Here is a 20748-nt window from a genome sequence, read left to right as displayed (position 1 = left end):
GGCAGGGCAGAATGAGTTTGAAGGAGGGGTACAATTTCAGGGTCAGCAGGGAAGAGTCCAGTTTATGCTAGGGGAAATGGGCAGGAGCTGAGGCTAAGACACAGGCTCTGAGGCAGCAGGGAAGGATGAGTTTTCCCAGATCCGAGACGCCTGCCCTTCTTTCCCCTCTTGTCCCCAGGAAGGGACCAAATGCCAGGTGTGGGGGGCAGAGGCTGCTTCCCCCCTACCGCACATCTCTGTCGACCTGTCTCCTCTGGGGAGGAGAAGGGCTAGAGAGAGGTGTCCCAGAGAGTGTAATATGTGTGTTTGGGGTGGGGGGAAGTTGAGGGAGAAGGATAGCTCTGCAGCTCTAAGCACTGACCCCAGCCTGCCAGGCCCCCTCCCCAGTCCCTACTTCCCCCCGCCACCACCACCCCAGTTATGTCCTTTTCGGTCTAGCAGGGCTGGGATTTCCACGCATGGGTGGGGGGCGTGACGTGAGAAGTACCCGGCTGGGGAGAGATGACCCGGGACCTCAGCCTCTTTACCCTCGGCTCTGATTATGTTCTCCTGCCCCGGACTGGACTGGTCTGGGAAATCCAAATTACACCAAGAAACAGCATACCTCTTTTGGCCTTGATGGAGTTGGGTTAGCTGTCAATCAAAAATTCTCCCTCACTAGTTCAAGGAAAAGACAGGAGATTCCCGTTGCCCTGCCGAGGCTTCCAACAAATCCCCAGCGCTATCAGCACCTCCCCCAGCCCAGGTGGCTGGGGACCCTGCCTGGCTCTTGGGTGACTGCTGGCAATGCTGAGCAGAGCTGTGTAGCCTTCAGAGGGCCTGGAGCCAGACTGCGACCAAGGGGACATCAGAGGACAGAGCCTGAGACAGACTGAGCCCGAGACAGCCTGAGACAACAAGACTGAAGCAGGGCGCCAGGCCCATAGAGAGGAAGGAAGGAGGGAAGGAAAAAAGAAAACGGATTAGGATAAAAGAAAGAAAGAGGGGAGAATTACAAAAAAGAGGGGAGGCAGGATGAAAAAAGGGGGGAGAGCAGGGAAAGGAAGGCGTGCAGAGAGCGAGCCGGAGGAAGGGCGGTGACAGGAAGGCAGGACGGGGCAGGGCGCGGGCTGGCCGAGCAGCCGTGGCATTGTGCAGCCCGCTGGCTGGCCGGGCTTTGCCGCGGGACCAGCTCCGGGCGCGGCGGCCACTTCTGTCTGGACACAAAGGAGGAAGAGGCCTTCTCTCCTGCCTCTCCCAGGCGACCTGCTGAGGTGGGTACACCAGGCCTCTGGGATACAGAACCCTATGTCGACCCAGGCAACCGCCCAGGCAGCTGGGAGCTGAGCCACGGACTCGTCAAGGAGCAAAGAAGACATGAGGAAGGAGAAGGTTTCACACCCGCTCCTTCTTTGCGTCTTCGCCAGGGAACAGAGCCCATCTGTCCCAACCTCAGTCTTAGAAGAAAGATGCGCCTACAGCCCCTCTCCTGTGGGCCTCTACTATTTGGGAGAGCCCCCCAGACATACTGGCTGTAAACAGATGCCCCTTTCTCTGCTACCCACTTCGGTTACGGCCTTCTTTTCAACTCTTGAGCAGCCTGCCCACCCAGCAGAGGCAGCAGCAGTGGGGCAGCCTGGATCACCAGGCTCATGCTCTCTGCTGCGTCAAATCCCCTGTCAAACGGAGGAGAGATTGTCGCCTTCATTTCGGAGAGTGAACTCAGACCCTCCTCACTCAGGCACAGACACAGCTGTGGATCAGGAAGCAGGCCTCGCCCACAGCCCCCTCCCCACCAATGCCCCATTTTGCCTAGGCCTTGCTGAGAGAGGCAGCCAGGAGGACGGGGGCTGGAAGCGGCTGGGAGTCCCTGAGTTCACCAGGCCACCAGGCCGAGGTTCCTCGGGTTCCACAACTGCATGTGGGTAGTACCCCGCTTCTCTGCATTTGGAGATGGGGTGGCAGGTCAGGGCTCTGAAGCAGACCTTCAGGCTCCCCCCAGATCCAGGCTTGTAGTTGTCGGGGCACAAAGGATGTGGGAGCACCAAGAAGGAGGGGTTTGTCTTCCCAGGTTCAGTTATGCCTGCTGAATCTCCTGCCCGGTTCCCAGCCTCCCTCTCGCCCCACCACTGCCTTCAATTTTCCTCATCACCGATGGGGAACCCAAGGGACTGCAGGCCACTGGGAGTCCCTGTAGGGGATGGGCGGGGGGGACCCCAGCTTTAGCTAGCAGCTGTGCATCCACTCTAGTTCTTAGCGCTCTCTTCTGACCCCAAAAGACGGCACTGGGCACAGGAGAGGCCCCGCAGGGGGAGGAGCACCCTTACTGCATCACCTCAGACCTGGACAGCTGGGACCACAATCAAGCTAGCACCACCGGGGGAAGGACAGACACACAGAAAGACAGGCAGGTTAGACTCATCCCCTCCCCTTGCCCTGCACCTCCCTTTTAGTGATATAAATTCCCTCCGGTTCAATCCACACCGCCAAGTTCGGATTAAATTTAAAACAGGCTTTTCCCGGTCCCCCAGCGGGTCATCCCCGCGCCCGCAGGCAGGGCGCCCGCTCCCGGCTCGTCAGCGCGGAGGAGGCTGTGTGTACTCCATTTGCTTTCATTTTCCTTCTCCCCCTGAAATGGGCTCAGTTCACCTCTCCGCTGCCCTCTCCTCCTCCCCGCCCCCTCCTTGGTTCCCCTCTACTTTCCCCCCTTTTCTCTCCTGATCCCTCTTTGTTGGGAAAAACACACCCACACACACAACTCCTCCTAGCTCAGGCCTGCGCTGGAAGCAGAAACTGAATTCTCCTGGCCTACGGCGAGGAGCGAGGAGACCGGCGTCCTGCACCCACCCCAGGTGGGTACCCGGGATCCCTACACACTAGGAGTCCAGCCGCTAAACCCAGCAGGAGTGAAACCCCCAGGGGCTGTGAACGTGGCCCTCTCAACGCCACGGCCTACATTCCCACCGGCCCCCAGCCCAGCCGCCCCACAGCAAACGGGGCTATTTCCGGCTCCCCCAACCCGGTCCGGTTTCCCCGCCTGGGGAGTGGCTGGAGGGGGAGCGGCCGCAGAGCTAGGGGTGCTCTGCGCTTGGAGCCCCCGTGGCCTTGGGCGCCTGGTTACCCGATCTTTGTGTGATGTGTGTGTTGCAAGGAAATTTGCAGTGACTTTGGAGCCCAGACTGAGGAAGTCGAGGTGGCGAAAGGAGAGACAATAAGGGTCCGAAGTACAATTAAGGGGCCAGAGCCGCTAGTCTCTCCCCCGCCTTCCCTGCCAGACTAGGAGCTGTCTGGCCTCAAACCTCAGGGCAAGCCACGAACCTGGAGCCGGAAACTCAGCCCATGGTGGAGGGAACCAGAGGATCCGGCAGCCAGAAAGCAGGAGGAAAGCTCCCTCCAACTTGGGCGCGCACCAAGCAGCTCCACTGAGTTGCAGAGAATCCAGTGAATGAAAGTGTACGTTCCGACGAATTTGCCCGATCTTTTCCAGCCTTTGGAAGGACTGCCTAGGGTTTGGGACGTCTCAGATGGACCGACCGACAGGCAGCCAGGCAGGCAAACCGCATCTCCGGAGGCAGACAGACTCACAACATGAGTGTGAGCCTGAAATCGAATACAGGTTCAACATTTCCCAGGCCCCTGTGCCAGGCCGGGTGAGCGCCGATCTCCCTACCTTCTCTCCCCTCCAGGGCGTTGGGCAGAGACCCGGAAGACTCGGTCCCTCTGGCTTGGTCCAATCCCGCCTCGGAAAGCGCCTTCGTTACCTGCTCCTCGGCGCCCCACGGCCACAGATGCAGGGAAGCCGCCTCCGCCGGGGGAGGGAAGCCCCGGCCACCGCAGCCGCCGCTGCCCGCCCTCCTTCCCTCCCTCCCTCTTCCTCGCCCTCCCTCCCTCTCTCCCTCCCTCGCGCGCTGCCGCTCGCGGGGCCCTCCCGCGGGCAACCTGTTCTGGACCAAATCCAGGTAGCTCCGAAAGAGACAAAAAAGAAAGGACCTCTTACGTGGAAAAGAAAGAAAGACCTTTAACTGCATTTATTTTTCACGCTCTGACCCTTGGTGGGCCTCAGTTCAGACGTCCTGGGCCCGGCCCTGCAGCTGCAGAGGTGTGCGGGGCCTGCCGCCTCGCCCACGCTGGCCGCCGCGCCCCGCGCACTGTGCGCTGCACACTCTGGGCCGCCGCCCCCGCAGCCCAAACACCAAACAGACCTCAAGGTCCTTACTACAGACTCAACCTCCGGTCGCCCGCCTCGCCGCTGGCCTCTGCCCGGGAGCCCGCTCCGCTCCGTCTGCGGCCAAAGTCCACACACAATCCACCTTGTTCGTGCTCTCGCGCCCGGCCGGACACTCTTCCTAGCCAAGGCGCCCACTGGTCACCCTCGGGCCGCGGCCTTGCCCGGAGCTGCAAACCTCCTCCCCTGCACGGGACCCACACAAAGCCCAGTGTCCTGACGCTCCCACCTGCAGCCCCTGTCCCTGGTCCCGCTGCCCTTCACCTGTTCCCGAGAAGGGCTGCATCTCCGAGCTAGCCGAGGCAGGGTGGGCCCGGGCGGAGGGTGCTGGGGAGCCGAGGTCCCAGGGAGGCCCCAGAGGCTCGGCCGGCTAAGCCGGAGACCCCGCAGGCGGCGAGAGATCTCAGAGACCAAGGCTCTCCTTGGCGAGCTCTTGCCTTTTCCTCCTTCTCCTGCAAGTCTTAAACACTCACACGCCGAGAGTTCAGCTCTATAAATCCTGCTCCTCTTTCCCATATCATAATTAAAAAAAACCAGTAGGGGAGGTTTTAACTTTTATTGCGATTTCTGGAGTTGGGCTGCGGAGCATATATTAAGTTTACGCTTATGCACTCTCGGCGGGGAGGGTCCTTTAAGAAATAAAAATCCATCTTAATATCTGCAGATGAGAGATAATTTTTTCCCTCCTCTTCACGCTGTTTCTTTTGAAGACTCCCTTCCAACGAAGCGAATAAATAATCACCATTGCCTTAGCCATGATCTACGGCCCCAGGGCCCCTTGGTGTACTCTGGCCACCAGACTGGCCCTCACCTTGGCCCTGTGAGAATGTACCCCATTCCCCAGGATATGGGGGGGCACCCAGACCTATAGCTCTGTGGCCACCCACCCCATAAGCCCACCAGCTCTGAAACAGATATTGGGGCAGAGAGACCCAAAGCACAGAAGTCGTTCTTTGGTGAATTTCGGCCCATCAGGGATGCTGTCTCCAAGCCAGGCACTCCTGAGCACCCAGCCCCTGCCTGGGACTCCCTTCACCCCAGCCGGCCGCGGGCTTCAGACAGCTTGAAAACTCAGAGCCTGCTAGGGGCTCCCAAACTGGGGAAGCCCTTGCCTGCCTCACACCAGCTGGCCTTCCTCTCTGAAAACCTCCCCATTTCCCCAGGAGCCATAGGGCGACTTGAGCACTTCCTTCCAAGGCAAGAGATTTTTTTCCCCTACCAAGGGCGGGGGGGGGGGGTGGACAGACAGAAAGACAGACTGACAATTTCAGCTGGGGAGAAGGAAGGCCCTATTCCCATTTTCTCCTCTAGTCTCCATGGGGTCTCTTCATACAAGAGAGAGAGAAAAATACACGAGTGTGCACAAAAATATATACAGGGGATCTGAGAGAGCCTGGAGGAGATAGAGATATAGAAACAGAGAACCACACTCATCCAAGGTTACATATAAGCCCCCAGCAGACAACTGCGTGAATACAGAACTTCATGTATATATTGTGTTCCGGCGACATGATTTTGTTCCCTTGTCTGAAAGTTTATAATGTTTTAATAATCATAATAATTCCAAAGTAAGAGAACCAAAAACCTGGCTTTCTCTTTCTCAGTCTCTCTGAGGACAGGGCTGTATCTCCCCATTCTCCCTGGTCCTCCCCAGTTTTCTCTGCAGGCAGAGAAACCTCCCTGGAGAGTCCTCTCTCTAGTAACCACGACCAGAATTGGGCAACCAGAGGGGCCAAGGAGGGGAAGAAGCTTTGCAAAGTTGCACACTGCTTGGATTCTCCCTAACCCAGACCCTCCCCTCCTCCCCTTGGCATCAACCAACAACCTCCACAGCAATATGGTAATGGTGGGCGCTGGCAGCCTCCATTCACCCAGACATTTCCAAACAGCGCAAAGACAAGCAGCTGCCTGACAGGCACAGACACAACACACCAAGGCCTACGGGCAACAGACAACTAGAAAGAGACCAGAGCCAGATTCTTGCCCTGATGTTTCCCAGTAGGGTAGGTGTGGGGGGATTCTACTTGGACTGGATGGCTTTCCTCCAGCCTACTAACACCCTAAATATGCCCTTCTCCTGGCGACGGAGATACAGAAGGGGAAGGCGAGGTGGCTGAGCTGCTGCTCAGAGTTCCCCAACTCTTAGGACCCCAGGCACCCCACTTTTCTAAGGAGAAGCTCCAGCCCCAGCCGACTGGAGGCAGATTTTTTTTTCCTTGGAGGTGGAAGGTAGGAGAAGCTAACTCTTCCAGAGACTCCCTTCTCTTTCTGTGGTCTTCTCTCTCCTAATCGTCCTGCCCCACCCTGCTACCCAACTGAGCTGGCCCGCCAGGCCACCTCTTACTCAAATTCCTGAATTTCCTTGGAATTGGTTAGACCTTCTTTGTCTGTCTCCATCAGCTGGGCCCAGGAAACAATAGCTGCAGGAAAAACTCCTCTCCCTCAATCACGGGGATGGGGACAGGCTGAGAAGTGGACAGGATAAAGCGGGGTTCTCCAGACTTGTGGTGTAGCCCCACTCACAGCTAGCCCGCCTCAGTCTGTACCCACGTTGCCCTATTTAGGAGGGGGGCTGGGGGCAGTCCCACTGGGGAAGGTAGGAGCAGGATAGGTGGGTTGGGCCCCTCGACGAAAACCGACTGATGTAACTCAGGCAGTTTCTTGTTGCCGAGTTCAAAACTCAATCCCAACAACATGAAACTACCTAAGCCACAGATCAGCTGAGCGAACAGGGCGGGAGATTCAGCTTTGCATCTATCAGGAGGAGAAGGGAAGGGGGTTGGGGAAGGAAGAAATTCAGCCCCATCCCCCTTTCCGCCCTCACGACCTCCCTAAAGACTAGAGAGTAGACTTTGGGTGGCTGGGTGGGTAGGGGATCTGACTGCCTCATCAGCTGCTAGTCTAAACAAATCGCTCAGAGAGACTCTGGTGAAATGGGACCTCCAGCTGCCAAACCCCCGCCCCGCCCCCAGCACCGCAGTGGAGCTACTACCCCCCCTGCCTCTGGCCCTGGCCCTGGGGGAAGCTGGAGTGTCCTTCCACTCTCCAGCTGGGTCCCCTGTCTTGCCCTCCTGGCTCTCCTGTGCTCTCCTCCTAGATTCCCTCTGATCTTCTCCATCTCTCAGCTGGACTCTGGCTTCCCTTCATCTATGTGTGGCCGAACCACTCCAGAGCCTCTTTCAATCAGGCCACTTGCCTGGCAAAGCTCCACGGCCAGGCAGAGTGGGGACTGAGAGCCTGGCTAAGGCTCACATCCAAACCAGCAGAAAGCAGGAAAACCTAAGCTTCAAGCTCCAACACTCTCTAGCCCATCCTCCCCTCTGCTTCCTCCAGCAGACGGCCAGAATGAGAGACATCTAGACCCATGTGTCGAACTCAAGGCGACCCTAAGTGACCGAGTGAAGAAAGAAGCCAAAAACCACCAATTTACCCCTTTGACCGCCAAACCCCACGGCAACGGGCTGGGGACGGGGAGCTCACGGCCACTGCCCTCCACTGCGAGCCACCACAAGGCAAGCCTGGGCTCTCAGCAAGCGCGGATGCACGAAACACCTTCCACCCTGCTCTGCCCACGGCGCGCTGGGCACCTGGGGACACCGCTATTCCCCACTCCACCGCCAAGAGAAGAACAAGAAACCGCTTCTCTTACCTTGTCGCTGCCTCGTCGTCCTCCTCCTCCTTTTGCCGCTGCCTGTGCTTCTGCAGCTGCTGTCGAGGGGGGTGGCTGAGCTCCTTGTCCCCCTCCGGCGGCGGTTAAGGTTATTCCTTTCCTTGGATAGGTGGGGGGCTCTTGGGGTTCCCCCGAGCAGCGGTGGGGCGCGCCTGGCCCAGCACCCCAGGCAATCAGATCCGTCTGCTCCTCAAGATTGCAGTTTGCTCTCTGCCTCTTTCCCTCCTCCAGTCACCTTTAAATGCATCTTTTACTGCAGCACCACATTATATTTGCAGATCATAAAATCCACCTCTCGCGCGCACCAAGACCGTCCTGACATTACTGTTTTATGACCTTGACTTATTGTGGTCACCTGGATAATATTTAAATCAACGTTATGGTCTCTCACTTACATTAAACCCGCCAAGAGACGTTCTAGAAAGGCTCTAGGAGATGAGTCAAACACAAAACACACACATCCACACACTCAGCCTCTTTGGGGTGAGGGTGTCGCTAAAAAAAACACTAAAAACAAAAAACCACCCATTTGAGGATTATGATTCTGGAAATTTATTAGGATTTTTTTCTCCATTAAGGAAGCTACATGCAAAAGATACAGCATACAGAATATCTTTAAATAACACAACCCCCAGACAGGGACAGGGCGATATTTGGGGGAGGGGCACTCTGTCTTTTCTTCACTATGTTCTATTTTAAATTAAAAAAAATTTTTTTGCTCCTCTGGATGGAATTTCTGAGATGCCAATGCATGGGGGATGTAGAGGTGCTGGGAGAATGGGAGAAAAGCAGAAAGCAGTACAAATACGAGACTTCAAGCAGATTCTCAGAACGACTGGGAGGTGAAGACACAGAGAGGGTTTGGTGCAGGCGCCGGACGCTACGACAAACACACAAACACTAGCCGAACTTTCCAAAACGTCTATTATTCTAAGGAGGAGATGCAGCAAGGAAGGAGCGATTCTGACTGTGCTCTTCGAGATTATAGACCTTCTCTGGTTGATTTTTTTTTCCTCTTTTTTTCCCTATAATTGGGTGGATTCGACCTTAACTTTGCCTGGAGAACGGGATGCTATGTGTGAGTGCGTGGGTGAGTGAGGAGTTGACACACACACCAGCCACTCTCCCACCCTCGTCTATGCGGGCACACCACACCCCACAAACCAGCACCCCATTTCTTATGCTTTAGGTGGACACATCTTCGTAGCACGAACCATAGGTCCCTTGAAAGGAGTGTCTGAGGTCTTTGCCTTTTTTGCAGGCGTGTTGCATTTACACTCAGGGAGGGAAAAATATATATACCACCAGGCACAAAGGGAGGAGGGGCGGGGAAAGGAGGGAAGGCGGAGAAGAGGGGGATTGGGAGGGGAGGCCCCTCGCTCAGGTGAAATTAAAATTGGAGGTCAGTTCCCGGATTCGATTCTCTCGGTTCATTTTCTTGAGTTTCATTCTGCGATTTTGAAACCAGATTTTGACTTGTCTGTCTGTAAGGTTAATGGTCTTGCTAATCTCCAGGCGGCGCTCTCGTGTCAAATACATATTGAACAGAAATTCTTTCTCCAATTCCAGCGTCTGGTGTTTAGTATAGGGACACCTCTTCTTCCTTCCGCTCTTTGCTGTCAGCCAATTTCCTGTGGTGTTTTCTGCCTTTATCTCCTCTGTTAAAAATAACATTATTTACATAAGTATCCCTCGAAGAGGCAACTCTCAGCAGCACTGCAGCCTTGGCCAGCTTGCAGTGGGGGGCAGCTGACGGAGCACAGTGGAGCTGTTCTCGCCCCACAGGCCTGGCTGGTGGGGTCATCTTGGCCTCAAGGCTCTTAGAATTTCTTTGGGGTCTAGACTTACAGGGGAAAAAGACAGAAAGTACTTGCCTCCAATGCGTCTATTAAATTTAATCACCCAATCCACCTTGACCTAGCATGTTCTGAGTACTCCTGCTCTCCCTCGGCTTGCTGACCCTGGTGTGCACTCTAAGCCTCACCAGACCCCGCCTCCTCTCTGTTCCTTTCCAGCTCTGTAAAAACCCAACCAGAAGGAAAAGTGTTTTCCAGGCCTCAGACCAGGTGGCAGAGGCCACCTCGCTGCCCAGAGCAATTTCCAGAGAGCTCTGACCCCTTTCAACGCAGCAGAGGGATGTCGCCCCAGACTCTGCAGCCAGAGGCCATTGCAGCCATCTCTGCACCAGATCCCCAGCCCTGGCTCCCACCTGAAGTGTCACAGAGCGACTCTACCCCATTGGATCTCCCATTGCCAACTTTTCCTATCCCGGCCATTTCCCCCAGGAGTAACTGAGGCAGGGAGCTTGTGCAGGCAGCAGAGGTCAGGGGCAACAGCTCTGGAGCATGCTGAGGAGTCCTCAGACAACTGCCCTGGCCAGAGACCTAAGGTCAAGGGAAAGAGAGATCCTGAGGAAATGCAGCCTCCTGGAAATCTCCTGCCTAGTCTATGTAGATATGTATGTGTACATGTTCATGTGTACTTCTGCAGAGATACACACTCCTACAATATGTACACACACACAGGGATATGTACACATGTGTCTATTTATATCAGGAGATGCTATAAGTGTGGTGTGTATTTCCCTTTCCCTTATCTACAGCTTCTCCCCCCGGCACAAATTCTTGCTGAAATGAACCAGCCTTGCTCCTCAAGCAGCAGAAGAGACCTTGACCATCTTTTCTAGGGAAAAACCCAGAGTCCAGAGACGCGAGAGGGACATCCAGCAAAGGACTCTGCTGATGGCTCTGTGCTCTATCTCCCCTTCTATGCCAAATGAAACTGCCAGGTTCCTGGATCTTAGCTTGATGGGGAGTGGGGTGGGGGCCCTAGGGGAATCAGGAGGAATCAGAAAATGCAAACTTGAGGCTGCAGTTTAAAACACTTGAATGTCCTTAATTCTGTTCTCACCTCTGCACCTGCAGCCTCCTGCCAAATTGTTTAAAGGCTCTCCACATCTAGCTCTGTGCCATTTATTTTTTATTGGGGTTGTTGGGGTCTGGGGGAAGGGGAGAAATTACAAATGGGGAGTCTGGCCCAAAGCCCTCTTGCCTCTGGCCTGGTGGAGGCACCAAAATGAGGGGGGCAGGCAAGAAGGGAGCAGGTAGAGTCAGAGGGATTAGTTGGGGTGGGAGGGTTTAGATGGTATGGGGATGGCAGGAGAGAAAGGGGAGCCTACCAGAATGGGGGCACTTTGAGCTAGGAGGTAGGCTTGTTCATCTTGACTTTGCTTTTGGTGAGGCTAGAACGCAGCTTTTCCTACCCTAAATCTGTACCCCAACCAAGCTCGGGGTGTGGGGAGATGGTATAAAATTAAACTTTTGTGCTGCACACGTGCCACCACTAAGGCTTCGTGAGTATGCATGCCTCTCTCCCCCTCCCCCTCATGAACACACCCGTGCCCACCTTCTGGCTAGGGTTTCCATGGGCTGATTTGCCAATGCCATCTTTGATTTGCAGAGGAGACCCAAGAGGGTGAGGGTGTGCCCTCACCCGCCAAAAGAGTGCGTGTGCATGTATGAGAGGGCATGCGTGAGTGTGTGTGAGTGTGACACAGGTCGCCTCCGGGCATACGTGTGGACCAAATCCATATACAAAGCGCCATAAGACCCAGGCCGCCCCCAGTCTGCTCAGTTTTCACTGTTTCATCTGCCTCTGCACCCAAAGAGCCCTTCTTACACACAGCCTCCAGTAGCCAGTGCTGTGGGGAGCAGGTTTATCCCCTGCCCACCCCCCACCCCGCCCCGCCAGTTGGGCCTTTTCTGATGCTTTTTGCTCCAACTTTTCAGGGAAAGTCCCCTCAGCCTCCCTCCACTGCTCCCGTTGACTCCACATTTTCTCCAGGTGTCAGAGAAGGGTCCTGAAGGCCCCCAGTACCTGCAGCAGAAATGAATCTTGAACCCCGAGCTTGAACTCTGGCTAGGCTTTCCCTCGCCACCAAAATTACAATAAAGTCTAACTAAAGCCTCACTCCCTTTCAGGAGAAAACCGCTTACCATGCACACAGAAATTTCCCAGCCACTCATTTGTAAGCTGCTTTTGGAAACCAACGGGAAAAAAAAATTTTAACGTAACTCTAAAAAAAAGGAAACAAAATTTCAAAGGGGAGACAAAAAACTTACAACATTCCAAATGCCCTGTTCCAACGCCATACGCAGCCTGGGCGTCTGGGGGAGAGAGGGACGTGGCGGGCAGCCCTTCACCTCCACCTCTTTCGGCCCCAGAACGGCTGCCAGAGGCCCCCGGCCGAGCCAAAAACCGCAGGAGCCCAAGCCACACGCACAAATCAGGCCCACAAACAACAAATCGCGCCTCGCAGGAAACACTTTTCAACTGGGAAAACGCAGTAAAGCGAAATCCCCCTTCTCCCAAGCCTTTCCTAGTCCCTGGCCCAAGATCGCCATTTTAAGCTTTTTGCATGCTTCTGACCTGAGCGGGGGGTGGGGGGGGGCATCAGCCTCCCAGGACACGAACGCAGAGCAAGCAAACCAAAGCCAGCACGCGCCCGGGATCGGTCCCCCGCCCTGGGCAACACAAGACGCCGCAGGCTGCCCGCCTTGCGCACCACCCCGGTCTCGGCGCCTACGGCCGCTGCCGGCCGGCACCTCCACTTCGCCGCTTACCTTCCCTAGCCAAATGAGGCGCCACCAGCCTGGCGCTCAGCAGGCACGAGTCTCAAGCCGGGGTCGCATTCTCAAGACCGTCCAGGGCCTCCTCGGCCCAACCCTCTCCCTGCCCCCGCCCCGGCCACGAAGACCAAGTGCCCGAGCGTCCCACCCGGGCCACGGCCCAGGCGGCCTTACCTTTCGCTTCGTTATCCGAGGTGTCTGGGCTGGAGTCGGCGGTTTTGGCCCGATCCTTTTCGCTCTCCAAGGGGCTGCCTTTTGGGCCCGCCAGGCTCTGCTCGGTCTTGATCTCATTGGGGCTGGGGGTCTGGCTGTCGGACTTGGGGGTCTCAGGGAAACTCACTTTACCCCGGAGCTGGGGAGACTCCAGATGTTCGGCGCGCGGGTTGAGACTGGCCCGCTGCTCGAAAGGGGCTTCGAAGTCGTTGGCCCCGGCACAGTGGGGCGGCTTGTCCAGCGCGGAGTAGCTCGGGCTGGCGCGGTAGTAGCTGGGCACCGGCACCTCGTGTTCCCCGAGGCAGGACTCCTGCAGGGGGTGGGAGTAGAGAGCTGCCTCGGGGCCACTTTTCGCCCGCTTCTCTGCGCTGTACATGCAGCAGACATTCTCCTCCTTGACACTAGGTGGGTAGGAGCAGGAGGATAGCGGCCTGCCAACAGGTTGTTCCAGGCGGTAGGCGGCTTTGGGGTCGCCCCAGGAGTCCAGCTGCGAGAGGTAGGACGGGTAGGTGTTGAGGGCGAGGTTGGGGCTGCTGCCCTCGTCCCTCTTGGAGAGCGAGGGCGCGAGCCCGCAGCCCCTCATCACCCCGCAGTTGAAGTCACTCCCAGATTGCATATACATGCCTGCGCTCCGGCTATAGCGCTCTCCTCCGCCCGGCGCAACCAAGGACTCCGCGTACGAGTTCGGAGTTACATTGCGAGGGCATGTCATTTTCAGAGAGAGGGGTTTTTAAGGAGCAATACTACTGCGGAGGAGCTGACATCTTTTTTTTTTTCCCCATCCGGGAGGGGGGGCAGTTGGAGGGGCGGGAGGGAAAAGAAGGGGAGGGGGGGAAACATCAGCTCCATAATTATCCGCGCATTCGGCCCTCACCATGTGACGGCTAGACCAATGGGATTTGAAAATGGCCTTGATGATTCAGACAGCCGTGACGTCAGCGGGGTCAAGTTGTCTGCAGGCGGAGCGCGCAGCGTGGAGTAACAGCGCCACCTAGCAGCCGCCTTGAGGTAGGGGCGCCGGAGCCCTTCCGCGCGAACAAAGGAAGGGCCCCCGGGGCGACTGGGGCAGGAGCGGGGTGGAGGGGGATGAGGGGGTTCTAGGGAGAATGGGGTTTGTTTACCCGGGAAGCAGACTGTAATTCTTGGGGAGAGGGGAGCGGAGAGGGGGAAAATGCGGGACAGAGTGAGAGAGCGAGGCAGCTTGGGGCTCAAAACAGTCACATTGAAACTAAAAGGTCAAGACACGATTCAGGTACTTCTTCCCCTCCTCACCTCCTCTTTTCCTCGCCTTGGCCCCCGCCCCCACTTCTTCCCCTGGGATGGGAGTGGGGTGAGGTTTGGGGGAGGGATCCTGCGGGCAGAGAAAGGGAGAGGAAAAAGTTAAGGAATCCCAAACGGAACTAAAGTTTCTCCTCTCCTGCGTCCTCCTTCGTCGGGCTCGGCCCTTGAGGCTGGGAGCTCAGCTTGGGACCTCCCGTCACGGAAGTTGGTTGAGTTGCAAGTTCCCCGTGGGGACTGACGGGGAATCTCCAGTGTCTGGGGCAGGCCAGGGAGGAGGTCAAGATGACTTCAGGGCTGCTTGGGAGAGGGGGATTCCGAGGGGACTGAGGGGTCGCGGGAGGAGGAAGCCGGCAACCAAAGGCACCGGCTCCCCGAACAGGGAGTGCAGCCTGGGCCTGGCTGGGTGGGCAGCTCCTGGGTTATCAACTCAGGGGCAGGAAGGCTTTGGCCTTGGAGCCGGTTCGGCTGCTTTGCTCCAGGTCCTGGCGGCCCTCGCTTTCCAGTTGACCTTGCCCCCACGAAAACAGGGAGCATTCCCAGAGAGGAGGGAACCCGCGGGGCCTCGGGCGGTTTGGGGGAGTCACGTATCAACCGGGAAACCAGGGCAACGGACGCGACAAAATCCGACCCAGAGAAGTGTCCTTTAACAGAGCGAATGAGCTGGGGGAGCTTTTAGAGGAGAAGACGGACCAGTCTATTTTTGTGGTTATATTTTTAGTAAAGGGAAGCGAGAAATAAGGGACAAGGTATGTTTCAAATAGTTCTTTCCGTTTCTTCATCGCCTTTCTCACAAAGCGAACTAAACTCTCCACCCTTTCCTTAGGAAACGGAATCTGGAGTATAACTTGTCTTTCCGGTCGCCCCACATTTTCCCCTGGACCGAGCCATGGGTTTCGACTTTCCGAAGGGCTGGAGCCTGGCCGGGAAAAGACCAGAGCTCCATACGTCCTGGCGCGGAGGAGTGAGAAGGCTGGATCGCTTCTAGGGAGGCCCAAGTCCGCGCGGCTGCTAGAAGACGCCTTCGGAAAGAAATCCGCTGAAATCTGTCATCCAGAGGACGAGAGACAAGGCGCAGGGGTCCCCGAACCCCGGGAAAACTGGAAGAAAATGTGTAATGTGTGACTTGCTGGCAGGGCCAGCCAGGGGAGATTTGAAATGCTTTCGTGTTTCCATTTACAGAGGTCGCCATGGGCTCGGCACAAGGGGTTGGCCCCGGCAAGGTTAGCCTGTTTAGGCCCCAGATGAGACTTGGGACAGCCCCGGCGGCAGTCAATCCAGGGAGCCATTTGTCCCACCCCGCGGGAAACGTGGAGACTTTATGGCCACTCTGTTTGTATTATCTCCGTAAGTCTTTCCCCACCAGTTTGATCGAAACTGTTCGCTTTTACGAGGACCCAACGAAAATTCCCCGTCATATTTATCAGCCGAGGATAAAAATTTAGTATGGGAACTGATATTTCCTCATTTATGGGGCGATGAAATTAAAGACCAAAGCAATTGAGAATTATATGGCTTTGGGGGGGGTCCCGGGGTTCCCTCCCCGCTCTTTCACATCTCCTTTATTTCCCTGCCTGGTGTCCCTGTCCCTGGAGTTTGGCATCCCAGTCTCCTGCCCTTGCCCCCCATCTTGGGGTCTGCTGGGCCCTCTCCCCCAGACCCAGGTGCCTCTTGGCCACCTCAGCTATTACTGGTCTTTCTTTCCGTGTTAGGAGCTGGGGGCCGGGACAACACTCCCTGAGCCTCTCTGCCCAGGCCAGGCTGGGCTCGGCTGGGGCTGCGGAAGGTTTCCAAGAGCCTCGAAGGGGAAGGGTCTGAGCCCAGCCCGGGAGGGGTTGAGGGAGGTGGCGGAGTGAAGGAGACAAACTCCAGATAACCTCTCAAAAACATCAAGCCCCACCGCTTAACCTGGGGAACCAGCAGGAGAGAAGCAGAGTCACTCGGCTTTGAGACCTGTCTCCCCTACCAGCCTGACCCCCATCCCAAACTCACTCCTTACGTCAGCCCTGGGTGGGGATGGAGTCGCTTTCAGAATCCTTGCCATTTTTAATGGAAATAATCCCCCTGGGAGAAGGAGACGCGCCTCCACTCCCATCTCCTCACAAGAACGAATAGTGTTTAAAGTTGAAATAATTAGAAGTATGATAAACATGGCCCATTAATGAAAAAAGAAATCAAATTCATCAGCCTAAGTGGGACCCCCAGTGGGACAAATGTTTGCCTTTAATTACGCAGGATAAGCGCAACCCCGGAGCTGTTAAACAAGAACCGGAAGACGCCGACTTGAATAACTTGTTGGGTTTTTGCAGACTTGGGATTCTGCACCAGTGGAGACGAAAGGAAGGAAGACGTGAGGGTGAGGACAGGGAGAGGCGAGCATTCGTGCGGGTCTGGGAAAGTACAGTCAGGTGTGGGTCCCAGCCCTTCCCCCTTGGGCTCCGTCTTTCCCGAGGCCATGAGCAAAGGCTGTTTCCGTCCTATTGTCCGGGCCTGGTGTTCAAAGACACTCAGGCTGCCACGGCCATCCTACGGGCCGTCCCACTTGCCTCCTGCCGCCACTGCCGGGTGCCTACCGGCCAAGCCCCACCGGGCCAAGACCCTCAGGCCTGCACCCCAAGGGAACTGGATTGGGGTCCAGAAGAAGTCTGTGTTGCTAAAATCACCCTTTTAAGCCATTTCCCCAACTTTCCGGGAGTGCTGCATCTATGCCTGACGCCCCGGGGCTCCCTCTTCTTGCCTCAACTTGGGGGATGTGAAAATCCAGGGGCTTCAGGCCAGAGCGGGCTCAGGCTGCACCTACCTTTTGACCAACGCCCCCTACCCCGAGAGCTCTGGCCCCCTGTGCCCTTTTTCCCGGTACCTAGACCCTGGAAGTGCAGCAAGGATGACCAGCTGGGCCTCCTGCCGCCAGTGGGACTGTGACCAAGGGAGAGGTGGAGGGTGCTCCCCCCAGACTTCAGGGTGGTCAGCGGGTTCCAGATGGCAGGCTGAGGACTGGGGCGCTAGGGGTCCCCATGGGGTCCCCATGTGAAAACAGAAGGAATATCTAGTGCTCAATGAACAGAAAAGGAACCTCGGCTGCTTTCCAGGCTCTAGCCCTCAAGGCACCCCAGAGGCACCCTGATTTCTCCAAGGAAAATTAGTGGAGCTTCCCCACAAGGCTAAGGACGTCATCTAGGAAATTCCAAAGGTGAGGTGAAAAGAAGGAAGAGTGTCTTTCCCCTTGGGATAAAATAATAAAATAAAATAATTATACAGTGTGTGTGTGTGCACGCGTGTGTGTGTTGAAATCTCAAGTGAAACGGAAAACAAAATCACACCAGTGGTTAAAATTGCAGGGTTTTTCCCTCTTGTTTTGGAGGCCCAAATAAATCATTCTCTTTTCAAAACTTGAAGGAAAGAGATTTGCTTTCTTTTTCTTCGCTAACACCAGGCTCTGCTTCGGCTGAATTGGGAGCAGAAAAATCCCAGGCAAAGGACAGAATGCACCGAAGCCCCCCAAACGGATTTTCAAACAGGTACAAGAGGAAAGTGGGAGGCTGAGGACACTTGGAGGGGCCTCCGGTCTACTCCGGATCTCACTGCCACCCTGGCGGCAGCCTGGCCATCAAGAGTCGCTCTCACATCTGGATGTTGTACACGTTTGCACCCAGATGCTCTGAGGTTACCGCCTAGACCGGTATCTGATTTGGAGCTTGATTGTATGTACACGGCCACAAGTATTCACTTTTACCCAAAAATGTACTCCCTACGATCCCTGCATCCCGAAGTCTGATAGCCAGCACAACTGTTTTCTTGCCCTGCCGAAGCCAACCAGTTATTTAACTTTGCCTCCTGAATTGAAACCAGACAGTAAACGCATCCAGTAGAAGCTCTGGGAGGAGGACGGATGGGATGATGTCCTTGGCGGGCGGGAGGTGGGGGAAGCCTTGCTCCATATTATGGTTTGCGCCCAAGTTGCCCAGTGGGTCGTGTTTGCAGCCGGAGTCAGGGCTGTGGTCTGCCGGCTTACTTCGGAGAAAATCCCACTCCTCCTTTACTGGCTAACTTCCTTTTCGAAGATCTTTGTTTTCCATCTTTTTATCCCCCCTCTTTCTTTCTTTTTCCATCTTCCTTCTTTCTCTTTGTTTCTTTCTCTTTTTCTCTGCAATTCGTTTCCTTCTCTTTTTCTGATTCTCTTGTCTTCCTTAGTTCTCTCTTCCTTCTTTCTTTGTTATACAATTTATTCTTTACTCTTTTCTTTCCTCCTAAATGCTTTCCTTCCCCTTGACTTTCTCCCCTAGCTCTTCTTGTTTTCCTCTGTTGCGCTGGGCACCGTGAGGGGGAGAGCACCAGGTTCAGTAGCATCCCTTCCCAGCCCTACTGCTCAAGCTTGCAGTTGACCTTCACTGGCCTTCAGCCTTAACTCGGCTCCTCACAAGGCGAAGTGTAGGGCTGTCAGCCGCTGGCGGCCAGGGCTCAGCAGTCACTATCAGAGGGAAGGAAAAGCAGGCGCTGGGGCACATCCTGACCAACTCTGCTGGCTCCCTGAAGTGCCCAGCTCCAGGGCTTAGGTATCTTCAAGTCCATCACCCCGAAGAAGCCTCATCCACCAGGCCTGTCTTTGGAGAAGTTGCTCCATCTTTGTCCTGACTTCCAGAGATGAACATTAAAATAGTCCCTGTTTGAGCCCACTTGATACCCCAAGGCTGGAGCTAGGGGAAATGAAGGATAAATGGGGTTCTGTCAGTCCCAGGTGAGGGGCAGATCCAAGGGGTCACTCGCAGGCTTAGCAGTCCAAGGCCACATCCCTATACAGTCACCTTTGTTCTTCAAGCTCCTGGATTGCAGCCCGCTGGCCTTCCTTCTCTCTCGGTCCTACAATCACTGCAACCTCTGGGCAGGCATTTCTTGTCATCTTGAATTCTGTCTTTCATCAAACCCTTTGTGGACTTTGCAGGAGGCAGGGTTGCAGGGCTGTGTGTGCAGAGACTCTCCCCAACTTAACAGTCTGAGTCAAGGTTATGGGTTTCCACTTTGTGCAGTGGGTTGAGGTGTGTGCAGGACTGTGTGTGTGTGTGTGTGAAAGAGAGAGAGAGAGAGAGAGAGAGAGAGGTGCCTACAGGAGAGCAAGAGGATGTGATGGGCAAGACCTGGTCTAATTGACATTGTCTGAACTTTGGGGTTCTGTAAGAGTGTGTCTCAACAGCAGAGTGGCTGGGACTTTCCTAGCAGCCCCCAAAGCTGGATCCAAGGTGGACCTCAGGAAGGGTTAATCCCAACCTTTAAGCCTTGTTTTGCCTTAGTCAGAGATACAGCTCCAGACACCCGCCCTCCCACCAGGACCCCTGAACCTCTCTCTCCCCAACCTCCCAGAGACCCTGAGACTTGGTTCCATGGCAAGACCAAAACTTTAAGTTTTTTAAAAAGAGAGGAAGAATCTTGTAAAACTTTTATGCCAAACAAAGTTATAAAAACTTCCCGGGCGTTGCCTTTTCCAAAGGTTTATATGTAATAAAGAGTGCAGTCGCGTGCACACAGTTCTGGCGGGCTCTGAGCTGGGAGGGTTCAACAAACAGCATTATCCAGCCCTGGGGCAACAGGAAACCCCAGGGGCTGCCCCCTTGAGGGAATATTGGCCCAGAAACGAATTGCCCTACAGATTCCGGAGAGGGGCGGGGAGAGGGAAGGGGTGGCGCCCTTGACTCCCTTGAAGTTCAAAGTTCTTTGTCCTGGTGAGAAAAACCCTCTCTGCCTTCAATCCACTCGAGAAATTATTCCCCAGGTAGTTTCTCCTCCTCCGATTGAGAAATGGCTCCAGGTATCCCCAACTCCATTCACCTTTCAGACACCTAGTCTGTAACTTTCTTGCTTGCCTGAAGCAGAGCTCCCCATCTTCCCCATCTGGGACACCTAGAACCTGCGGGCTTTCTCTCAGAGGCGCTTGGCTTCGCTCTGTGAACCGACTTCCAAGGCGCCCTCTCATCCTCATCCCCCAGCAACCTGGGGGTCTGAGTGACAAACACCAAACCCACTTCTCCTTTCAAGTCCCCCAGTTTCCCCCTGCACCCCCAAAGCCCATAGTGGGAGGGGGAGGGGCCCAGAGTGCTCTCTCAGCCCACACCACTTAATACCCTTGTAAACTCCCACGTGCGCTATAAACTTGGATTTTTACAACCAACATTCCTCCTTAGCTCCGGGAAACTTTGAACTCGGCCTCGGGTTTATTTACTGGTGTGGGGGGGGATTGGGGGAGTGGGAGCTGAGAAGGCTGGAGGAGAAGAGGGGGGAAGGAGGTTGCGGGCAAGGGGGTAATGGAGTGGGGGTATGGGGTGTGTTGGGGGAGCCAAGACTGTCCACTGCGGATTTGTTTACTATTTAGGGCGGAAGCGTTTTCTAACACAGGCCAGATTGGGTCGTTAAGGGCGAAATGAAACTGGGTTTAGAGGCGCGGGGTGGGGTGGGGGCACTTTATGGCGGCGTCTAGACGAGGCTCTTTTGTTCCCGGGCAGCGCGACGGCTGGAGGGGATTTTACCCGAAGAGGTTTGAGTCCAGAGTGCGCCTGACCGCCAAGGGGGGTCGGACATCCTGGGGGCCCGAAGGTGGGTTTGTTGGGGGGACAGAGACCTCTTTTTTCTAATTTTTAGAAGGTCACCGAGGACTGGCAGCTTCCTGGGCTTGGATCATAGAAAGCTTTTGTTTTTCTTTCACCATGACACCCCGCCTTCCTTCAGAAATCCCTTCTAGAGCTGGGGATCTTTTCTGGGCTGCACAT

General features: G+C 55.5%; 1 protein-coding gene and 1 long non-coding RNA gene across 3 annotated transcripts; one reads left to right on the top strand and one right to left on the bottom strand.

The window, feature by feature from the left end:
* Positions 1–8410: 8410 nt before the first annotated feature.
* Positions 8411–13601, bottom strand: HOXC10 (homeobox C10). The gene is made up of 2 exons (XM_059081816.2): positions 12677–13601; positions 8411–9532 (listed from the first exon to the last, which is right to left on the bottom strand). Exons 1-2 carry the CDS (start codon positions 13425–13427, stop codon positions 9255–9257), a joined length of 1029 nt encoding a protein of 342 aa, XP_058937799.1. The 5' UTR covers positions 13428–13601; the 3' UTR covers positions 8411–9254.
* A 231-nt stretch (positions 13602–13832) lies between these two features.
* LOC131766969 (uncharacterized) lies at positions 13833–15446 on the top strand. 2 transcript variants are annotated; one of them, XR_010836013.1, is made up of 2 exons: positions 13833–13967; positions 14820–15446. It is a non-coding gene; the product is annotated as an uncharacterized lncRNA (long non-coding RNA). The 2 variants fall into 2 exon arrangements; XR_009338605.2 differs by lacking the exon at positions 13833–13967 and adding an exon at positions 14153–14742.
* Positions 15447–20748: the final 5302 nt, after the last annotated feature.

The sequence above is a fragment of the Kogia breviceps genome, chromosome 12, assembly GCF_026419965.1.
Source record: "Kogia breviceps isolate mKogBre1 chromosome 12, mKogBre1 haplotype 1, whole genome shotgun sequence".
Taxonomy (NCBI): Eukaryota; Metazoa; Chordata; class Mammalia; order Artiodactyla; family Physeteridae; genus Kogia; species Kogia breviceps.
This window is presented reverse-complemented; position numbering and strand designations above follow the sequence as displayed.

What these genes read in the sequence shown, in the direction of transcription:
- HOXC10 (XM_059081816.2), bottom strand. Translation starts at nt 13,427, where the DNA reads ATGACATGCCCTCGCAATGTAACTCCGAACTCGTACGCGGAGTCCTTG. An exon ending in CTCGGATAACGAAGCGAAAG is followed by an intron (nt 9,533 to 12,676) that starts GTAAGGCCGCCT and finishes TATTTTTAACAG; the next exon opens with AGGAGATAAAGGCAGAAAAC.